This window comes from Papio anubis, chromosome 13, assembly GCF_008728515.1.
Source record: "Papio anubis isolate 15944 chromosome 13, Panubis1.0, whole genome shotgun sequence".
In the NCBI taxonomy this organism is placed as follows: domain Eukaryota; kingdom Metazoa; phylum Chordata; class Mammalia; order Primates; family Cercopithecidae; genus Papio; species Papio anubis.
The window spans coordinates 46,314,711-46,330,563 of record NC_044988.1 but is presented as its reverse complement, the minus strand read 5'-3'; the positions used below and the strand labels follow the sequence as shown (position 1 = coordinate 46,330,563).

General features: G+C 39.7%; 1 protein-coding gene across 2 annotated transcripts in view; it reads right to left on the bottom strand.

The window, feature by feature from the left end:
• The window catches only part of CNTLN (centlein), a 361,398-nt gene extending 345,927 nt beyond the window's left edge, over positions 1-15,471 (bottom strand). For both annotated transcript variants that reach the window (XM_031654268.1, XM_031654269.1), the window contains exons 1-2: positions 14,915-15,471; positions 7,855-7,943 (exon numbers count right to left, since the gene is read on the bottom strand). In XM_031654268.1, coding sequence (XP_031510128.1) covers positions 7,855-7,943; positions 14,915-15,274 — 449 coding nt within the window. In that variant the 5' untranslated portion in view covers positions 15,275-15,471. The remainder of the gene's footprint in view (positions 1-7,854; positions 7,944-14,914) is intronic.
• Positions 15,472-15,853: the final 382 nt, after the last annotated feature.

Genomic DNA, 15,853 nt, shown 5'->3' with positions numbered 1-15,853 from the left:
TGGGCAAAAACTGGAAGCATTCCCTTTGAAAACTGGCACAAGACAGGGATGCCCTCTCTCACACCACTCCTATTAAACATAGTGTTGGAAGTTCTGGCGAGGGCAATCAGGCAGGAGAAAGAAATCAAGGGTATTCAGTTAGGAAAAGAAGAAGTCAAATTGTCCCTGTTTGCAGATGACAAGATTGTATATTTAGAAAGCCCCATCATCTCAGCCCAAAATCTCCTTAAGCTGATAAGCAACTTCAGCAAAGTCTCAGGATACAAAATCAATGTGCAAAAATCACAAGCATTCTTATACACCAGTAACAGACAAACAGAGAGCCAAATCATGAATGAACTCCCATTCACAATAGCTTCAAAGAGAATAAAATACCTAGGAATCCAACTTACAAGGGATGTAAGGAACCTCTTCAAGAAGAACTACAAACCACTGCTCAGTGAAATAAAAGAGGACACAAACAAATGGAAGAACATACCATGCTCATGGATAGGAAGAATCAATATTGTGAAAATGGCCATACTGCCCAAGGTAATCTACAGATTCAATGCCATCCCCATTAATCTACCAATGACTTTCTTCACAGAATTGGAAAAAACTGCTTTAAAGTTCATATAGAACCAAAAAAGAAACTGCATTGCCAAGACAATCCTAAGCCAAAAGAACAAAGCTGGAGGCATCACAATACCTGACTTCAAACTATACTACAAGGCTACAGTAACCAAAACAGCATGGTACTGGTACCAAAACAGACATATAGACCAATGGAACAGAACAGAGCCCTCAGAAATAACACCACACATCTACAGCCATCTGATCTTTGACAAACCTGACAAAAACAAGAAATATGGAAAGTATTCTCTATTTAATAAATGATGCTGGAAAAATTGGCTAGCCATAAGTAGAAAGCTGAAACTGGATCCTTTCCTTACTCCTTATACCAAAATTAATTCAAGATGGATTAGAGACTTAAATGTTACACCTAAAACCATAAAAACTCTAGAAGAAAACCTAGGTAATACCATTCAGGACATAGGCATGGGCAAGGATTTCATGTCTAAAACACCAAAAGCAACAGCAACAAAAGCCAAAATTGACAAATGGGATCTAATTAAACTAAAGAACTTCTGCACAGCAAAAGAAACTATCATCAGAGTGAACAGGCAACCTACAGAATGGGAGAACATTTTTGCAATCTACTCATCTGATAAAGGGCTAATATCCAGAACCTACAAAGAACTCAAACAAATTTACAAGAAAAAAACAAACAACTCCATCAAAACGTGGGCAAAGGATATGAACAGACACTTCTCAAAAGAAGACATTCATACAGCCAACAGACACATCAAAAAATGCTCATCATCACTCGCCATCAGAGAAATGCAAATCAAAACCACAATGAGATACCATCTCACACCAGTTAGAATGGCAATCATTAAAAAATCAGGAAACAACAGGTGCTGGAGAAGATGTGGAGAAATAGGAACACTTTTACACTGTTGGTGGGACTGTAAACTAGTTCAACCATTGTGGAAAACAGTGTGGCGATTCCTCAAGGATCTAGAACTAGAAATACCATTTGACCCAGCCATTCCATTACTGGGGATATACCCAAAGGATTATATGTCATGCTGCTATAAAGACACATGCACACGTATGTTTATTGCGGCACTATTCACAACAGCAAAGACTTGGAATCAACCCAAATGTCCATCAGTGACAGACTGGATTAAGAAAATGTGGCACATATACACCATGGAATACTATGCAGCCATAAAAAAAGGATGAGTTCACGTCCTTTGTAGGGACATGGATGCAGCTGGAAACCATGATTCTCAGCAAACTATTGCAAGAACAGAAAACCAAATACCACATATTCTCACTCACAGGTGGGAACTGAACAATGAGAACACTTGGACACAGGAAGGGGATGATCACACACCAGGTCCTTTTGTGGGAAGGGGGGACAGGGGTGGAGGGAGGGTTAGCATTAGGAGATATACCTAATGTAAATGACAAGTTAATGGGTACAGCACACCAACATGGCACATGTATACATATGTAACAAACCTGCACGTTGTGCACATGTACCCTAGAACTTAAAGTATAAAAAAAAAGTCAGGAAACAACACATGCTGGAAAGGATCTGGAGAAACAGAAACACTTTTACACTGTTAGTGGGAGTGTAAATTAGTTCAACCATTGTGGAAGGCAGTGTGGTGATTCCTCAAGATCTACAACTAGAAATACCATTTGGCCCAGCAATCCCATTACTGGGCATATACCTAAAGGATTATAGGTCACTCTGTGATAAAGACACATGCACACATATGTTCACTGCAGCACTATTCACAATAGCAAAGACTTGGAATCAACCCAAATGTCCATCAATGATAGACTGGATAAAGAAAATGTGGCACATATACACCATGGAATACTACGCAGCGATAAAAAATGATGAGTTTATGTCCTTTGCGGGACATAGATTATGCTGGAAACCATCATTCTCAGCAAACTATCACAAGATCAGAAAACCAAACACCGCATGTTCTCACTCATAAGTGGGAGTTGAACAATGAGAACACATGGACACAGGGAGGGGAAAATCACACACTGGGTCCTGTCAGGGTTGGGGGGCTAGCAGAGGGATAACATTAGGAGAAATACCTAATGTAGGTGACAGGTTGATGGGTGCAGCAAACCACCAGGGCACGCGTATATCTATGTAACAAACTGCATGTACTGCCCATGTAACCAAGAACTTAAAGTATAATAATACAAATAAAAATAAATAAAAATTGTGGCACTATTGTAGTCATTTGCAGGTACACACAAAGTGGCAAAAAATTTGAGTCACACAACCCACACGTTTCCAACTGATGTCAAATAAGGTGACACTCTGCTTCAGCTCTTATACTATAAACACAAGTTGCCTTTTCATGGTTTATTTAGTACCACATTTGTCACATTTTGGTGCTTGTTTTTGATGACTTCAGTCCTTCAAATGATCATCAAGCACAATGCTGAAGTGCTGGCTAGTGTTGCTAAGTATAAGAAGGTTGTGACATGCCATAAGGAGAAAACAATGTGTTAGATAAGCTTTGTTCAGGCACGAGTTATAGTGCTGTTGGTCATGAGTTCAACATCAATGAACGAACAATAAATGAAATATCTTTAAACAGAAACACATAAAACGAGGCTATGTGTTGATCAGTTGACAAAATTGTTGTGACCAGAGGCTCACAGGAACCTAACCCCTTAACTTCCTCTAGGAGTAATAGTTCAGTGTTAGCTAATTAAGTATTTGTAGTGACTTTTCAGAACATTACTGTTAATAACTAGAATTGTCTGTAAACACTAAAGTAATTGTAGCTAAAACAGCATGATATGTAGGATTTGCTTCAAAATCCATTAGTGGTAGAAGGAGAGAGAGAATAGAGGTTTATAGATGAAACATGATTGTCCGTGTGTTGATACCTGTTCAAGGTGAGTGATGAGTACACATGAGAGTTCAATAATGTATTCTCTCTGTCTTTGCACCTAATTAGAATTTTTCCACAATAAAAAGTAAAGCATATACACACAACACATCTACACAGACAGTCCAAATAGGTACTACTAGCATATGGAGTAGAATAGTATAATTCTTTAATTGGGCAGGATTATTCTTTTCATTTCAAGATGTTTAGCAATCTCAGCCTCTATTCACTAGGTCAGTAGCACAATCGGTTGAAACCAATAATACAGGGCAAACTATCCAAAAAGCCATTCATCACAGCATTATTATACTATTTTTAAAAATAGTCCTAATGTACAACAAAATTACAGTGGTTAAATACAAATATGCTATATCTAAATAATAGAATATACCATAACCCTAAAAATGATATTATACTTCTTTCTGAGGTGATGAGCTAACAACACGACACTCACAACCCGAAGTCACACCACGTTAAATACATCCTTATCAGCATGGGAAACAAGAGAAGTAGCCACAAATGAACTATAAATTTGACAAATATCTTAAAAACAGAAGCATAGACTCATAGAAACAAATAAACCAAAAGAGAAAAATTATAATCCAAAACCTAAATAGAAGTCTACAGAAGAGGATGCTGCTTTTCATAGAAGAGGCCCCAGAAAGGCTCTAAGTACCCAATTAGTAAGTACAGACAGCAGAAGCCTGCCGGAATCAAGACAATTAATTAAGAAACCAAAAAAAGCTGAGCCTCCCACTCATCCATGTTCAGAACAGTTACCTGCAACATTTGCCTACATTAAATGGCCAAAATCTGCATTCAAAACAACCATTTGCCTGGCAAAGACCCTACTCAGAGTGTTGGGCAAGCAACAGAATTAGAAAAGGACCTGACCTAAAAGACCTAACTCTCATTCACCACAATGAAGTCTATCTACTACATACCTTTCAGGAAAGCCTGTGGATAGGCCCCTCCCCAAGCCTTACAAAAAGCCCACAGGCAATCCTTACATTCAAAGGAGAAACCTTCCGGTAAACAGATATACAAAAAACACAAAGCAAACCCATATGAGCAACATGCCTATATAAAAGCAAGGCAGTGAATGTTCATCATACACTTGAAGAAAATCAACAGTATCAAAGAGAAAGACAAGGAATTTTTTTTTAATTCAAAAAAAAGAAAGACTAGGAAGAATAAACAGAAGTTACCCAACAGAAAACAAAGATAACAGAAGAAACAGAAAAGAACTTAAAAAATTATAATCAGAAAGATTAAAAAGTTATTTTATTAAAGAAAGCTGCTTTCAAAAAGGAAAACATTTAAAAATAAGTAATTTTTAGAAGTAAAAATTTGCTAAAATTTAAAAATTCAAATAATCAGAGAGAATCTTCATCCACTTGGGCTGCTATAACAAAATACCTTAGATGGGTAATTTATAAACAACAGAAATGTACTGCTCGCAGTTCTGGAGCACCAGCAGTCCAAGATCAAGGCACCAGCAGATTCAGTGTCTGGTGAGGGTCTGTTCCATGTAAATGACACCTCCTGTATCCTCACATGGCAGAAGAGAAGGGAGGCTCCTTAAATCCCTTTAGAAGGGCACTAATCCCATTTATGAGGGCTGAGTCCTCATGATGTAATCACTTCCAAAAGGTCTCATCTATATTATCGTATTGAGTATTAGGGTCCAACATACGAATTTTGGTGGGACACCAACATTCAGATCATAGCATAGAGCAAACAGAAGAATTCCACTTATTGATGGAACAAAAAGTAGGAAGGCCACCGAGGAGATACAACAAAAGATAAAAAGATGGAAAACATGAGATAAGAAAGAAAACAGAAAAGAAGGTCAAATCTGTAAGCTCCAACCTCTAACAGAGTGCTAAAACAAAGAATACAATGAAGAAAAGATATGAGAACATTGTATCAATCAAAAGAAAATCTCACGTTTTGAGATGGAAAGGCCCACCAAAGACTAAGAAGAATAAACTTTCAAAGGACCCAAATAAACAGATGATGTTGAGATTTTACAATAGTGCACCTAAAGAGAAAATCCTACAAGCTTCAAGCAAGTATCTAGGAAGAAACAAGAATCACACTGATGGGCTCCTTGGTAGCATTACAGTATGCTCGAATTAGATAACAGAACTATGCTTTCAAAAATCCAAGGCAAAATACATGGACATAAAATAATTATGTTCAGCTGAAGTGCCAACTAAGTGTAAGGGCAAAAGAAAGACATTTTCAGTCATATAAGGAGTCAGAAAATGTGCCACCTCTCCATCCTTTCTCAGAAAAAAAAAATACTTGAAAATAATCTGACAAAAAAGAAAAGGATTATCTGGCGTCCTAGAAACTGTGTAGTAAGTTCAGCTGTACAATGAAAAGAAAATCTAAAGTGACAAATGTGAGTAGGTTCAGAAAGTAATCCATACCATAAGCCAAAGAGGACAAGGAAAAATGTCCTCAGCCTATCATACAAATGTCTGACAAAGAACATAGACATTCTTTATAAGAAAAAGTAAAGAGAAGGGCAATGAGAAATTCCAGGGGGGAATGCTGTCCAGGAAGTCCATGGTTTAAAAATTAAACAGACCTAAATGGATCATAATTTGGACAATTAATAGACTACACAGAAAGATCATGTGTTTGACCTTGATATTTAGAACATTATTTTTAACAGACATGGGTTGAGTATTTGGCATATCATTTTCACTTCTCAGTGGATGTGAACATACTACATGGTTCTCTAGGAAGTATTTACATAGTAATAAAATTATAAATGCCACTTATAGTTTCTAATTTCAAAAATAAACTCAAAATCCAAGCAATCTCACAGTGTAATCTACAGACATCAGAATTACCTGGAAATGTTATTTTAAACTTTATTTTAAACCTAGATCCCACCCCTAGAGATTCAGTAGATCAGGTAAAAGGCCCAGAGATCTTCATTTTAATAAATTCTCCAAGTATAACTTGTGCACACTAAATTTTGAGAGTCACAGTTATAAAACAGTAATCTCCAAAATTTCTCATTACACCTTATCAACAAAAGACTTTTGAACACCTACCTCTCATATACAGTATGTTTATTTATAAATTGTATGTTATATGAATGTATACTTTGTATATTATAAATATGAAAAATAGACATTGTAAAGGATGAGGAAAATGAACTAACAATAATTTAATATATGCTTCTGTTTAATCAGGAGAAAAGTAAAAATTATGGATAGGTTTAGAAAGTTTTAAAAAATAACAAATAAAAGGAGGGGAGAATAAAGAATCATGGAAATGACAATTGAAGTCCCAAGGCTTCTCTAGAAGGCTTATTCTACTAAAAAAACAGAGGGAGTCTGAGAGTGATCACATTTCATCTCAAAAATGATTGAGGAAGTAATAAGGGTACTTCAATAAAAGACTTAATTCTGATCATCAGAAGGAAAAAAAATGATTGATGAATCAGACATACAAGTCACATGAGAAGAAACTGATTATACTATTTTAAGTGTTCATAATAACCAAAGATGGTAAAATTAGACATACTCAGGCATGTATCACAGATTTTTAACAAGTCAAACTTCAGACAACACTGGAATGATCCCAGGACTAGAGACTCCAAAGGTGAATATAATTCAAGTAATGAAAAATGATATTCAGATTTTAGGATCACGATTCCAATTTTTAAAAAAGGAAAAGGAAAAGGAAAAGGTATCCATATGTTTAGCTTCTCATTTAAGAAGTATAATGAAATCCATTTACTAGGAAAGCAAGTGTTTTAATTGCTGTGCTAAGTGTCATGGGAATATACCAAATGTTTGATAGGAAGAACCCAGGATCATTCCACTGCTTCTAATGACCAAGAAGAGGCCCAACAATCTACAGTTAAATGGGCAGTTCCTACAGGATAATATGGAGTGCTAAGTAAAATCCCTTAATCTACTCCAGAACACTTAGTCTACACCGGCAAGGTCATCCCAGGCTTTCAATTACACACTGCAGTTATCTTAGGGGAAAACTGAGTCACGTCTAGTAAGTTCCCTATAGAGGCAGTCTATGGAATAAAAAGTCAAACAACAGGGACTTCGCCGATTTTTAAGGTTGAACTGTAACAGCTCAAGACACACACACACAGTATTTAAGACATAGTTTTATCTCTTAACTACACACTCTCCAAATACGTCAGAATATGAACAGGAACAGGGCCTACCTGGCACCCTTCATTATCCAACAATTTTAATTTTCGGCTCCACATTTATTTAGACATTAAATGGATCTCTTTAGGAGATTAATGACAAGTATTAACTTTAATAATGAAGAGAAACAAACTCAACACACCAAATACTCATGAAAAAATAATTTGAGAGCTCACCTTTCCACAACCAAACTGACCACTTGTGTGAGATCTGGGTTTGTCACCTGGAGACGTTTCCACAAAGACCATACAAATTCTTTATCAGCCTTAAAGAAATAAAACAGAATTTAGATGCATTGCTTTGTAGTGATAGTGAAATAAGATACCACATTAAATTTTAAAATGAAAAACCAATTACTTGATCCCTAGTTGTATAACTACACCAACTGACTCTCTTTAAAGGTATGGGGGAAAGCTTTATTTTAAAAAGTTATTACACAGGTAATCCACATTCACTTTTACTATTTCTATCACCTATATTTTGGGATATAACTGTTGAAATGCTAAATATCTAATTAAATTTGCTCTAAAAGGAAACTTCCCTCACTGCTGCCCCATTTTCAGCTCCCCTTTTATCAAAACTCCCTGAAAGAGTTACCTGTAATTACTATGTCTATTTCCTATCTCCCATTCACTCTATAATGCTTCCCAGTAAGATTTTCCTCCCCACCATTATGATAAAATCATTATTCAAGTTCCTCTATATTGCCAAATCCAAAGGACAATGGGTAATTTCAGTCCTTATTACCTAGGTTAGTTGTTATTAACCTTGGCTGACAGGAATCCCTTTTGGGGAGCTTTTAAAAAATAGGGACGAATTAGAGATTCTGATTAATTGGTCTTAGGTTAGATCCAAGCATCACTGTGTTTTAAAAGTGCCTTGAGTGAATCTGTGCACTCTAGGTTGAGAACCACTGCCCTGGGTGACCTTATATCAGACCCATGATTTTAAATACCAGCGCTACACTGAGACTCAACATTTCTATCTAGAGTCATTTCCTCTACTCTTAGGTCCAGACTGCATATTCAACTGCATATTCCATAATTATCTCCAACTGCATATTCAGTAATTCCACTTGAAAACCTAATAGATATCTTAAATTTAACTTGTCCAAAATAAAATTATTGGTTCCTTACCCTCTCACAAATCTGCCCCTCTCCCTCCCAGAAATTGATACTGCCATCTATTCACTTATTCAAAGATCTAAAACAGTAGTGTCCAATCTTTTGGCTTCCCTGGGCCACAGTGAAAGAAGAAGAATTATCTTGGGCCACATATAAAATACACTAACACTAACAACAGTTAATGAGCTAAAAAAATTGCAAAATAAATATCATAATGTTTTAAGAAAGTTTAATAATTTGTGTTAGGCCGCATTCAAAGCCATCCTGGGCTACATGCAGCCTGCCCGTGAGCTGGGTGTTAGGGTTAGGTTGATCTAAAACTTAGGAGTCAATCTTGATTATTCTTTTTTTTTTTTTTCCTGAGACGGAGTCTTGCTCTGTCGCCCAGGCTGGAGTGCAGTGGCGCAATCTGGGCTCACTGCAACCTCTGCCTCCCAGGTTCAAGTGATTCTTCTGCCTCAGCCTCCTGAGTAGCTGGGACTACAGGCACGCACCACCACACCCAGCTGATTTTTGTATTTTTAGTAGAGATAGGGTTTCACCATATTGGCCAGGCTGGTCTCGAACTCCTGACCTCATGATCTACCTGCCTCAGCCTCCCAAAGTGCTGGGATTACAGGCATGAGCCACCGTGCCCGGCCAATCTTGGTTATTCTTTTCTCCTCACACTTCATATCTAATCATCAACAAACCCTACTGTCTTTATCTACATTATAGGCAAATTCTGACCACTCTCACCACTTCTACCACTATCACCCTAGTCCAAGTCAATTCCGTCTCTTGCCCAGCTCTCCATCATGGTCTCACAGCCTTCTAACTCAAAACTCTCTAGTGGGTTTCCATCAAATTAGGAAACTAATCCAAACTCTGTGTCAAGGCTACAAGAGTCCATATGGCCTGGCCCATATACACCTTCCCAACCTCAGCTGTCACTTTCCTCCTTGCTCACACAGACGTTCTTACTCTACTTGAACCAGGGCCAATGCACATACTACATCATCCATCACATTTTCACATAGAGTATTCCCTCACTTCATTCAAGTCTTTGCTTAAATCTTAAATAATATCTCAAGTGAATTCTTCCCTGACTACTATCATAGTCACCAAAACTCCCAAGTCTCTAGTAACCCCTTTTCCAGTTGCAATTTTGTTTTCACAGCACATTTCGTTTAATAATCCTGTATGTTTAGTGATTTCATTTTACTTGTGTGGCAGATACCTCAATTTCTATCTCCATCATCCGTTCTCTCTTTTTGGTTACAGAAACAATTCTGCCCAAGTAACAGACCAATCTCTCTTGCCTTATGGGTTATACGACTATGTTCTGTCAATGAAATATAAGTGCTGTTGGAAACTTAGAGGAAATCTTAAAATCAGACATGTGTCTACCCATTGTCAGAAATATTCTTCCCAGTCTGTTGTTGCTTATTGATTTTTTTGAAAAAGCAAGTTATTAATTTTACATAGTCAAATGTATCCATCTTTTCCATTATGGCTTATGGACTTCATGTACCAGTTAGAAAAGCCTTCTCTATTTCAAGATTAGAAATGTATTTACCCATTTCTTCTTCTGGAATTTTTGTTTTTTAGTATTTTTTAATCGACAGATAAAAATTGCATATATTTATGGCATACAACATAATGTTTTATGTATACATTTTAGAATGGTTAAATCAAGCTAATTAACATAACCATTAGGGCTGGCACAGTGGGTCACATCTGTAATCCCAGCACTTTGGGAGGCCAAGATGGGAGGGGATCATTTGAGTCCAGAAGTTTGAGACTGGCCTGGGCAACATAGTGAGACCCCCATCGCTACAAACTTAAAAATCAGTTAGTCGTAGTGGAATACACCTGTAGTTCCAGCTACTCAGGAGACTGAGGGTGGGAGGGTCGCTGAGCCCGGGAGGTCAAGGCTACAATGAGCCATGATCGTGCCACCATACAGCCTGGGCGACAGACCAAGACCCTATCTCAAAAAAACAAAGAAGAAAACATAACCATTACCTCATACACCCACCATTTTTTTTTTTGATGAGAGCACTTAAAATTTATTCTCTTAGTAATTTTCAAGTACACAATCTATTGTTATTAACTATAACACCATGCTGTACAGTAAGTCTGGTGATATGAAAAAAAATTCTTTTGTGAACAATAAAATGTTACAAATGGATTGTGGAACTGCATTATATATGAGTTTTATGAATTTTTTAGTTATTTAAATACTATATTATGTTCAATTTGGATTACATCTAGAATTATTAAAAAAAAACTTTCATATACAAAAAACAAATTCCCCCCCAAAAAAACACAGAACTAGTTTTCAAACTGTTCCAGACATTAATACAAGGAAACTATTATCAATCACTCATATTCTCTTTATATTTTTCCTTCAGGCACTAAACGATGTTCTTTTTAAATAACAAAAATAAAAACCTTAGCCAGATGTGGCAGCGCACCCCTATAAGGCTGAGATGGACAAATGGCTTAAGTTCAGAAGTTCGAAACCAATCTGGGCAACACAGGGAGACAGAGACCCCATCTCTACAAAAAATACAAAAATTAGCCTAGCGTGGTGGCACACACCTGCAGTCCCAGCTACTCTGGAGGCTGAGGTGGGTGGATCCTTTGAGCCCAGGAGGTCAACACTGCAATGAGCCAGGACTGCACCCCTGTACTCCAGCACCGGTGACAGAGGGAGACGGTCACAAATAAAATGAAAACAAAAAATAAAAACCTAAGTTTTTTTTTTTTTTTTTTTTTGAGACAAAGTCTCATTCTGTTGCCCAAGCTGGAGGGCAGTGTCGCAATCTCAGCACACTGCAACCTTCACCTCCCACGTTCAAGCAATTATCCTGCCTCAGCCTCCCATGTAGCTGGGATTAATGGTGCATGCTGCCACACTCTGCTAATTTCTGTACTTTAGTAGAGACTGGGTTTCACCATGTTGGCCAGGCTGGTCTCAAACTCCCAACCTCAAGTGATCCACCCACCTCGGCCTCCCAAACTACTGTCATTATAAAATTCTTTATTCTCAGGCCAGGCGCAGTGGCTCACGCCCAGCACTTTGGGAGGCCAAGGCGGGCAGATCACAAGGTCAGGAGTTCGAGACCAGCCTGACCAACATGGTGAAACCCTGTCTCTACTAAAAATACAAAAATTAGCTGGCGTGGTGGTGCACGCCTGTAATCCCAGTTACTCAGGAGGCTGCGGCAGGAGAACAGCTTGAACCCGGGAGGCAGAGGTTGCAGTGAGCCCAGACTGCGCCACTGCACTCCAGCCTGGGCAACAGAGCGAGACTGCATCTCAAAAAAAAAAAATTCTTTATTTTCACTATGTAACTTCCAAACAGAATCAAATAATAATTTTTAAAAATATATAATCAAAATTAAAAATGTAGTGGAGTTGGGTTCTAAATTAGTGAAATAGGGTATTAAATGTCATGGATGCAAAATTACCCTTTGGAACACCCTTGAAAGATTCCTTAGGAAAAAGCTACATTTGGAAGCTAACCTACTACTCTCAGTAAGTGCAATGCAGACAGCTTTTCTTCCCTCATTGAAATTAGTCACTTTTTCTTCAGGTAAGCATTATTTATAGTTCACTTGCTAATCAGGAAGCCATATTGTTTTAAAGTTTAATTAGATAATACAATCACTTAGAGTGGGATGAGATGCTGATATTAGGAGAAATATCTGATTACTTTCTATTACATGCTTATTCTGAGGCATTCCAATGATGCAGAATGGTATGGGGAATTACTCAAACTTCACCAAGCACATATCATTGAATTCCCGTAAGTGGAATGTGAAAGCAAAACAAATTAAATGAAGCTACTACTTATGACAATGGACTAATTAGCAGCGTTCTTTTTCCCAAACTATATGTTTCAAGCATTGTTGGGTTCTGAAATTAATTTAGATCTGGACAGCATTTTTTAAAGGAACAGAACTGAAAAAAATATCAGCCCACACAATGTTAGGGAATGTATTCTTTCTGAAAATATATGTATATGTGTGTGTCCTTACTAGGTTGAGATACAAAATGAATTTTACTTCGAGTTGTAATTTTCAGCAGTTTTAATGTTATGTATTCTTGGGTACTGTCATTTCTAGCTGAACAAATAAGCGGGAGAATACACTTTAAAAGATATAAAAGTGAATATTTAATCACCTAAATGCTTTTTTACAAAACAATTGGGAGTTCAATTACTCTTTTTCCCCAAGATTCCCCAAGAGCAGGTGTCTCATTTGACTAAGGTTTTTATGGTGCAGGATACTGCCTACAATTATAAGAGTATTAATATTACAAAATCTAAGAAATCATCATTCCAGACTCTTATGACCATCTCTGTATTCTCATATTTGCCAAGAGTATGTCAATCATTTTCCTAGTCTATATACGTCCTAGGTCACAAAAGCCAACACCATGTTTGGAGCCGCATTTTTAAAAATGTGTTTGCGGGAAGAGGTTCATCACGCTGTTTCTAACAGACTGACTTCCTTAACCAAGTCATTCATAAAAAAGTAAGTATCTTAGCTTCTTAGCCAGCTAAAGGCCTAACTATGTGGGGAGGCAGAGGTGGGAGGAAAGAGAGTGGAAAATAATTAGGACTCAGAGTATTAAAGGGTTCACATCTTAAAACTCCCCAAAGGGTGAGGGCTGCAGGTGACAAATGTTTCAATTCATTGTTGCCATTTATTGATCCCTTTGCTCCTTATCCAACGAAGAACAGAAAAATGGGAAAATGAAAAGTGGGCACCACATAAAATGTCCCAACCTTGTTCAACCAAAGGCATATTCTATTTGAAGATGGTCCCATTTTTACACCCTCTACTCAGTCAGCAAGGACCTATAAAACGGGCAAAAGAATTCAACAGAACAAACTATGAGAGAATGAATTTCTGTAATCCCAGCACTTTGGGAGGCAAAGGCGGGCGGATCACGAGGTCAGGAGATCAAGACCATCCTGGCTGACATGGTGAAACCCCATCTCTACTAAAAATACAAAAAATTAGCCGGGTGTGGTGGCAGGTACCTGTGGTCCCAGCTACTGGGGAGGCTGAGGCAGGAGTATGGCGTGAACCCAGGAGGCGGAGCTTGCAGTGAGCCAAGATAGTGCCACTGCACTCCACTCTGGGTGACAGAGCGAGACTCCATCTCAAAAAAAAAAAAAAAAAAGAATGAATTTCATGAATTGTTTTATTAAACTGATGATACTGTTCACAAAGTTACTTTGATGTTCAGCAGTTCCTAACTGGTTTCTACCTTGAAGGCAGAGTGACTTAAACATCTACTGTTTAGTGAGTTTCCCACATCCAATCTCCCAACCCTATCTGAAGGTTCTGGTAAAATCAAAAGAGATGATGGTACGGATGCAAAACTAAAGGAAAATTCAATCTCTTTAAACAGGAGTATAGTCAAGTCCATCCTTACAAAAACTCTACAAACAGGAAAGTAATGTTAATGCAATTGATTTAGCAAATGTTTTTCACTGGCAAGATCACATGAAAATGGGATTTCTCACTCAAGGACCGCGGAATTACTATAGCTGGTTAGTAAGTACCAAGCAGTATCTATTGTAAGTTCCCGGCTCTGAGACTTTGTAAACGTTACTGGTCTGTGTTTACAACTTAAGTTTGGGTAAAAACAAAGCCAAGTGTGGGTTTGAAATTTTAAAAACAGGCTCCTTCATCGATGGATTTTACTTTAACAAAAGTGTTTACACTTTCCTGTTTATTTCAACTAGTGGACTGCATGTCACTCCTGGGCCCCAGGCAGGTATTGGCTATAGTCACCACCAAGAACTTGGGCTTTGTGGGAATGGGAGGGGATGCGACTGCGAGTATCCAAGTGACCAAAACCAAACCCCGGCGCGGAGGCGAAGCCTGTCTGGCCGCTGTTCGGAAAGGGGCAGGGGTCCGGGGTCGGGGAGCCGGGCGCAGTGGCGTCTCTCCAGCCCCCGGCCACGGGATAGCAGGGTGTGCAGCCGAGAGGGAGCGCCGCCGTGCGGGGCGGGGTAGGTCCCCAGGCAGAGGGAGAAGGGCGCGCCTCCCCACGGGTCCCGGCCCCGCTGTGGTGGGGTAAGGCCGGCTGCGAGAGTCCTCGATACCTGACACAGGGCCAACTCCTCCTTTAGGCTGCTCAGCTCTTCCTCCAGCAGCTGCGTCCGGGTCACCATCGCCTCCTCTACCGAGATGCCCTCTAGCCGTCTGGACCCCATGGGCGCGCTGAGGAGGGGAGCATGAGCCGGAGCTGCCCCACCAGGCCCTCGCCGGCCCCCTGACCCTTCTTCGCCCAGCCAGATTTTATCACTTTTGTCCGCGACCACCTCCCGCGCTGCGCCGGCAAAACCCGAGGCCTCCCTGCGCACTGCGTGTACCTCAGCTCCCCGCCCAACACGTGGGGACCTGGGGCCCAACTGTCGCGCTGGGGGCGGAGGGTACGGTGAGGGAGGCGAACGCGCCGCCATGGCTGCAGCAGCTAACGGGTCAAGTTCCCTGTTGGAAACTCCACCTCCCTTTCCCCAACCCCGCAAGCCCGGAACGCTGAGTTGCGCATGCGCGAGTCTTTTCCCGCCTTGGCCAGCGGTGTCTCGTGTTCTGTGGCCCTGGCCGGCTTCCCGCGGGCAATGCGCCCAGCGCGAGCGTTGGGGTACGCACGCGCCGTGGCCCGAAAGGGTGAGGCCGGTCAGCCGGGCGGGCCATCCCGAGGTCCTGTGCCTGAGTCCTTGGCCAGGATCGCCTGGATTTCCCGCCCACCTAAAGCCCTGGCCGCCACTTCCATCCCACCTCTTAAAGCCTTCCTTGACAAGCCCCCAGCCACAAATGATCCTTAACTGTGAAATCCCTCTCCTGCAAGGTCCCTGCCAACTCGTGTGTCACGTTTCATTGACCGCCCTGGAGTGTCAGTTACACAGCTAATCTCTCCAGCGCTATTGTAAGTTCCTTGAGGATCAAGGCATAAGTTTTACACTTAAGTGTTTTCTTCACACCCCTTGGCAAAACTGCTGTAAGTACAGCTGACATCCAGCTGACTAATGTCAAGGAGA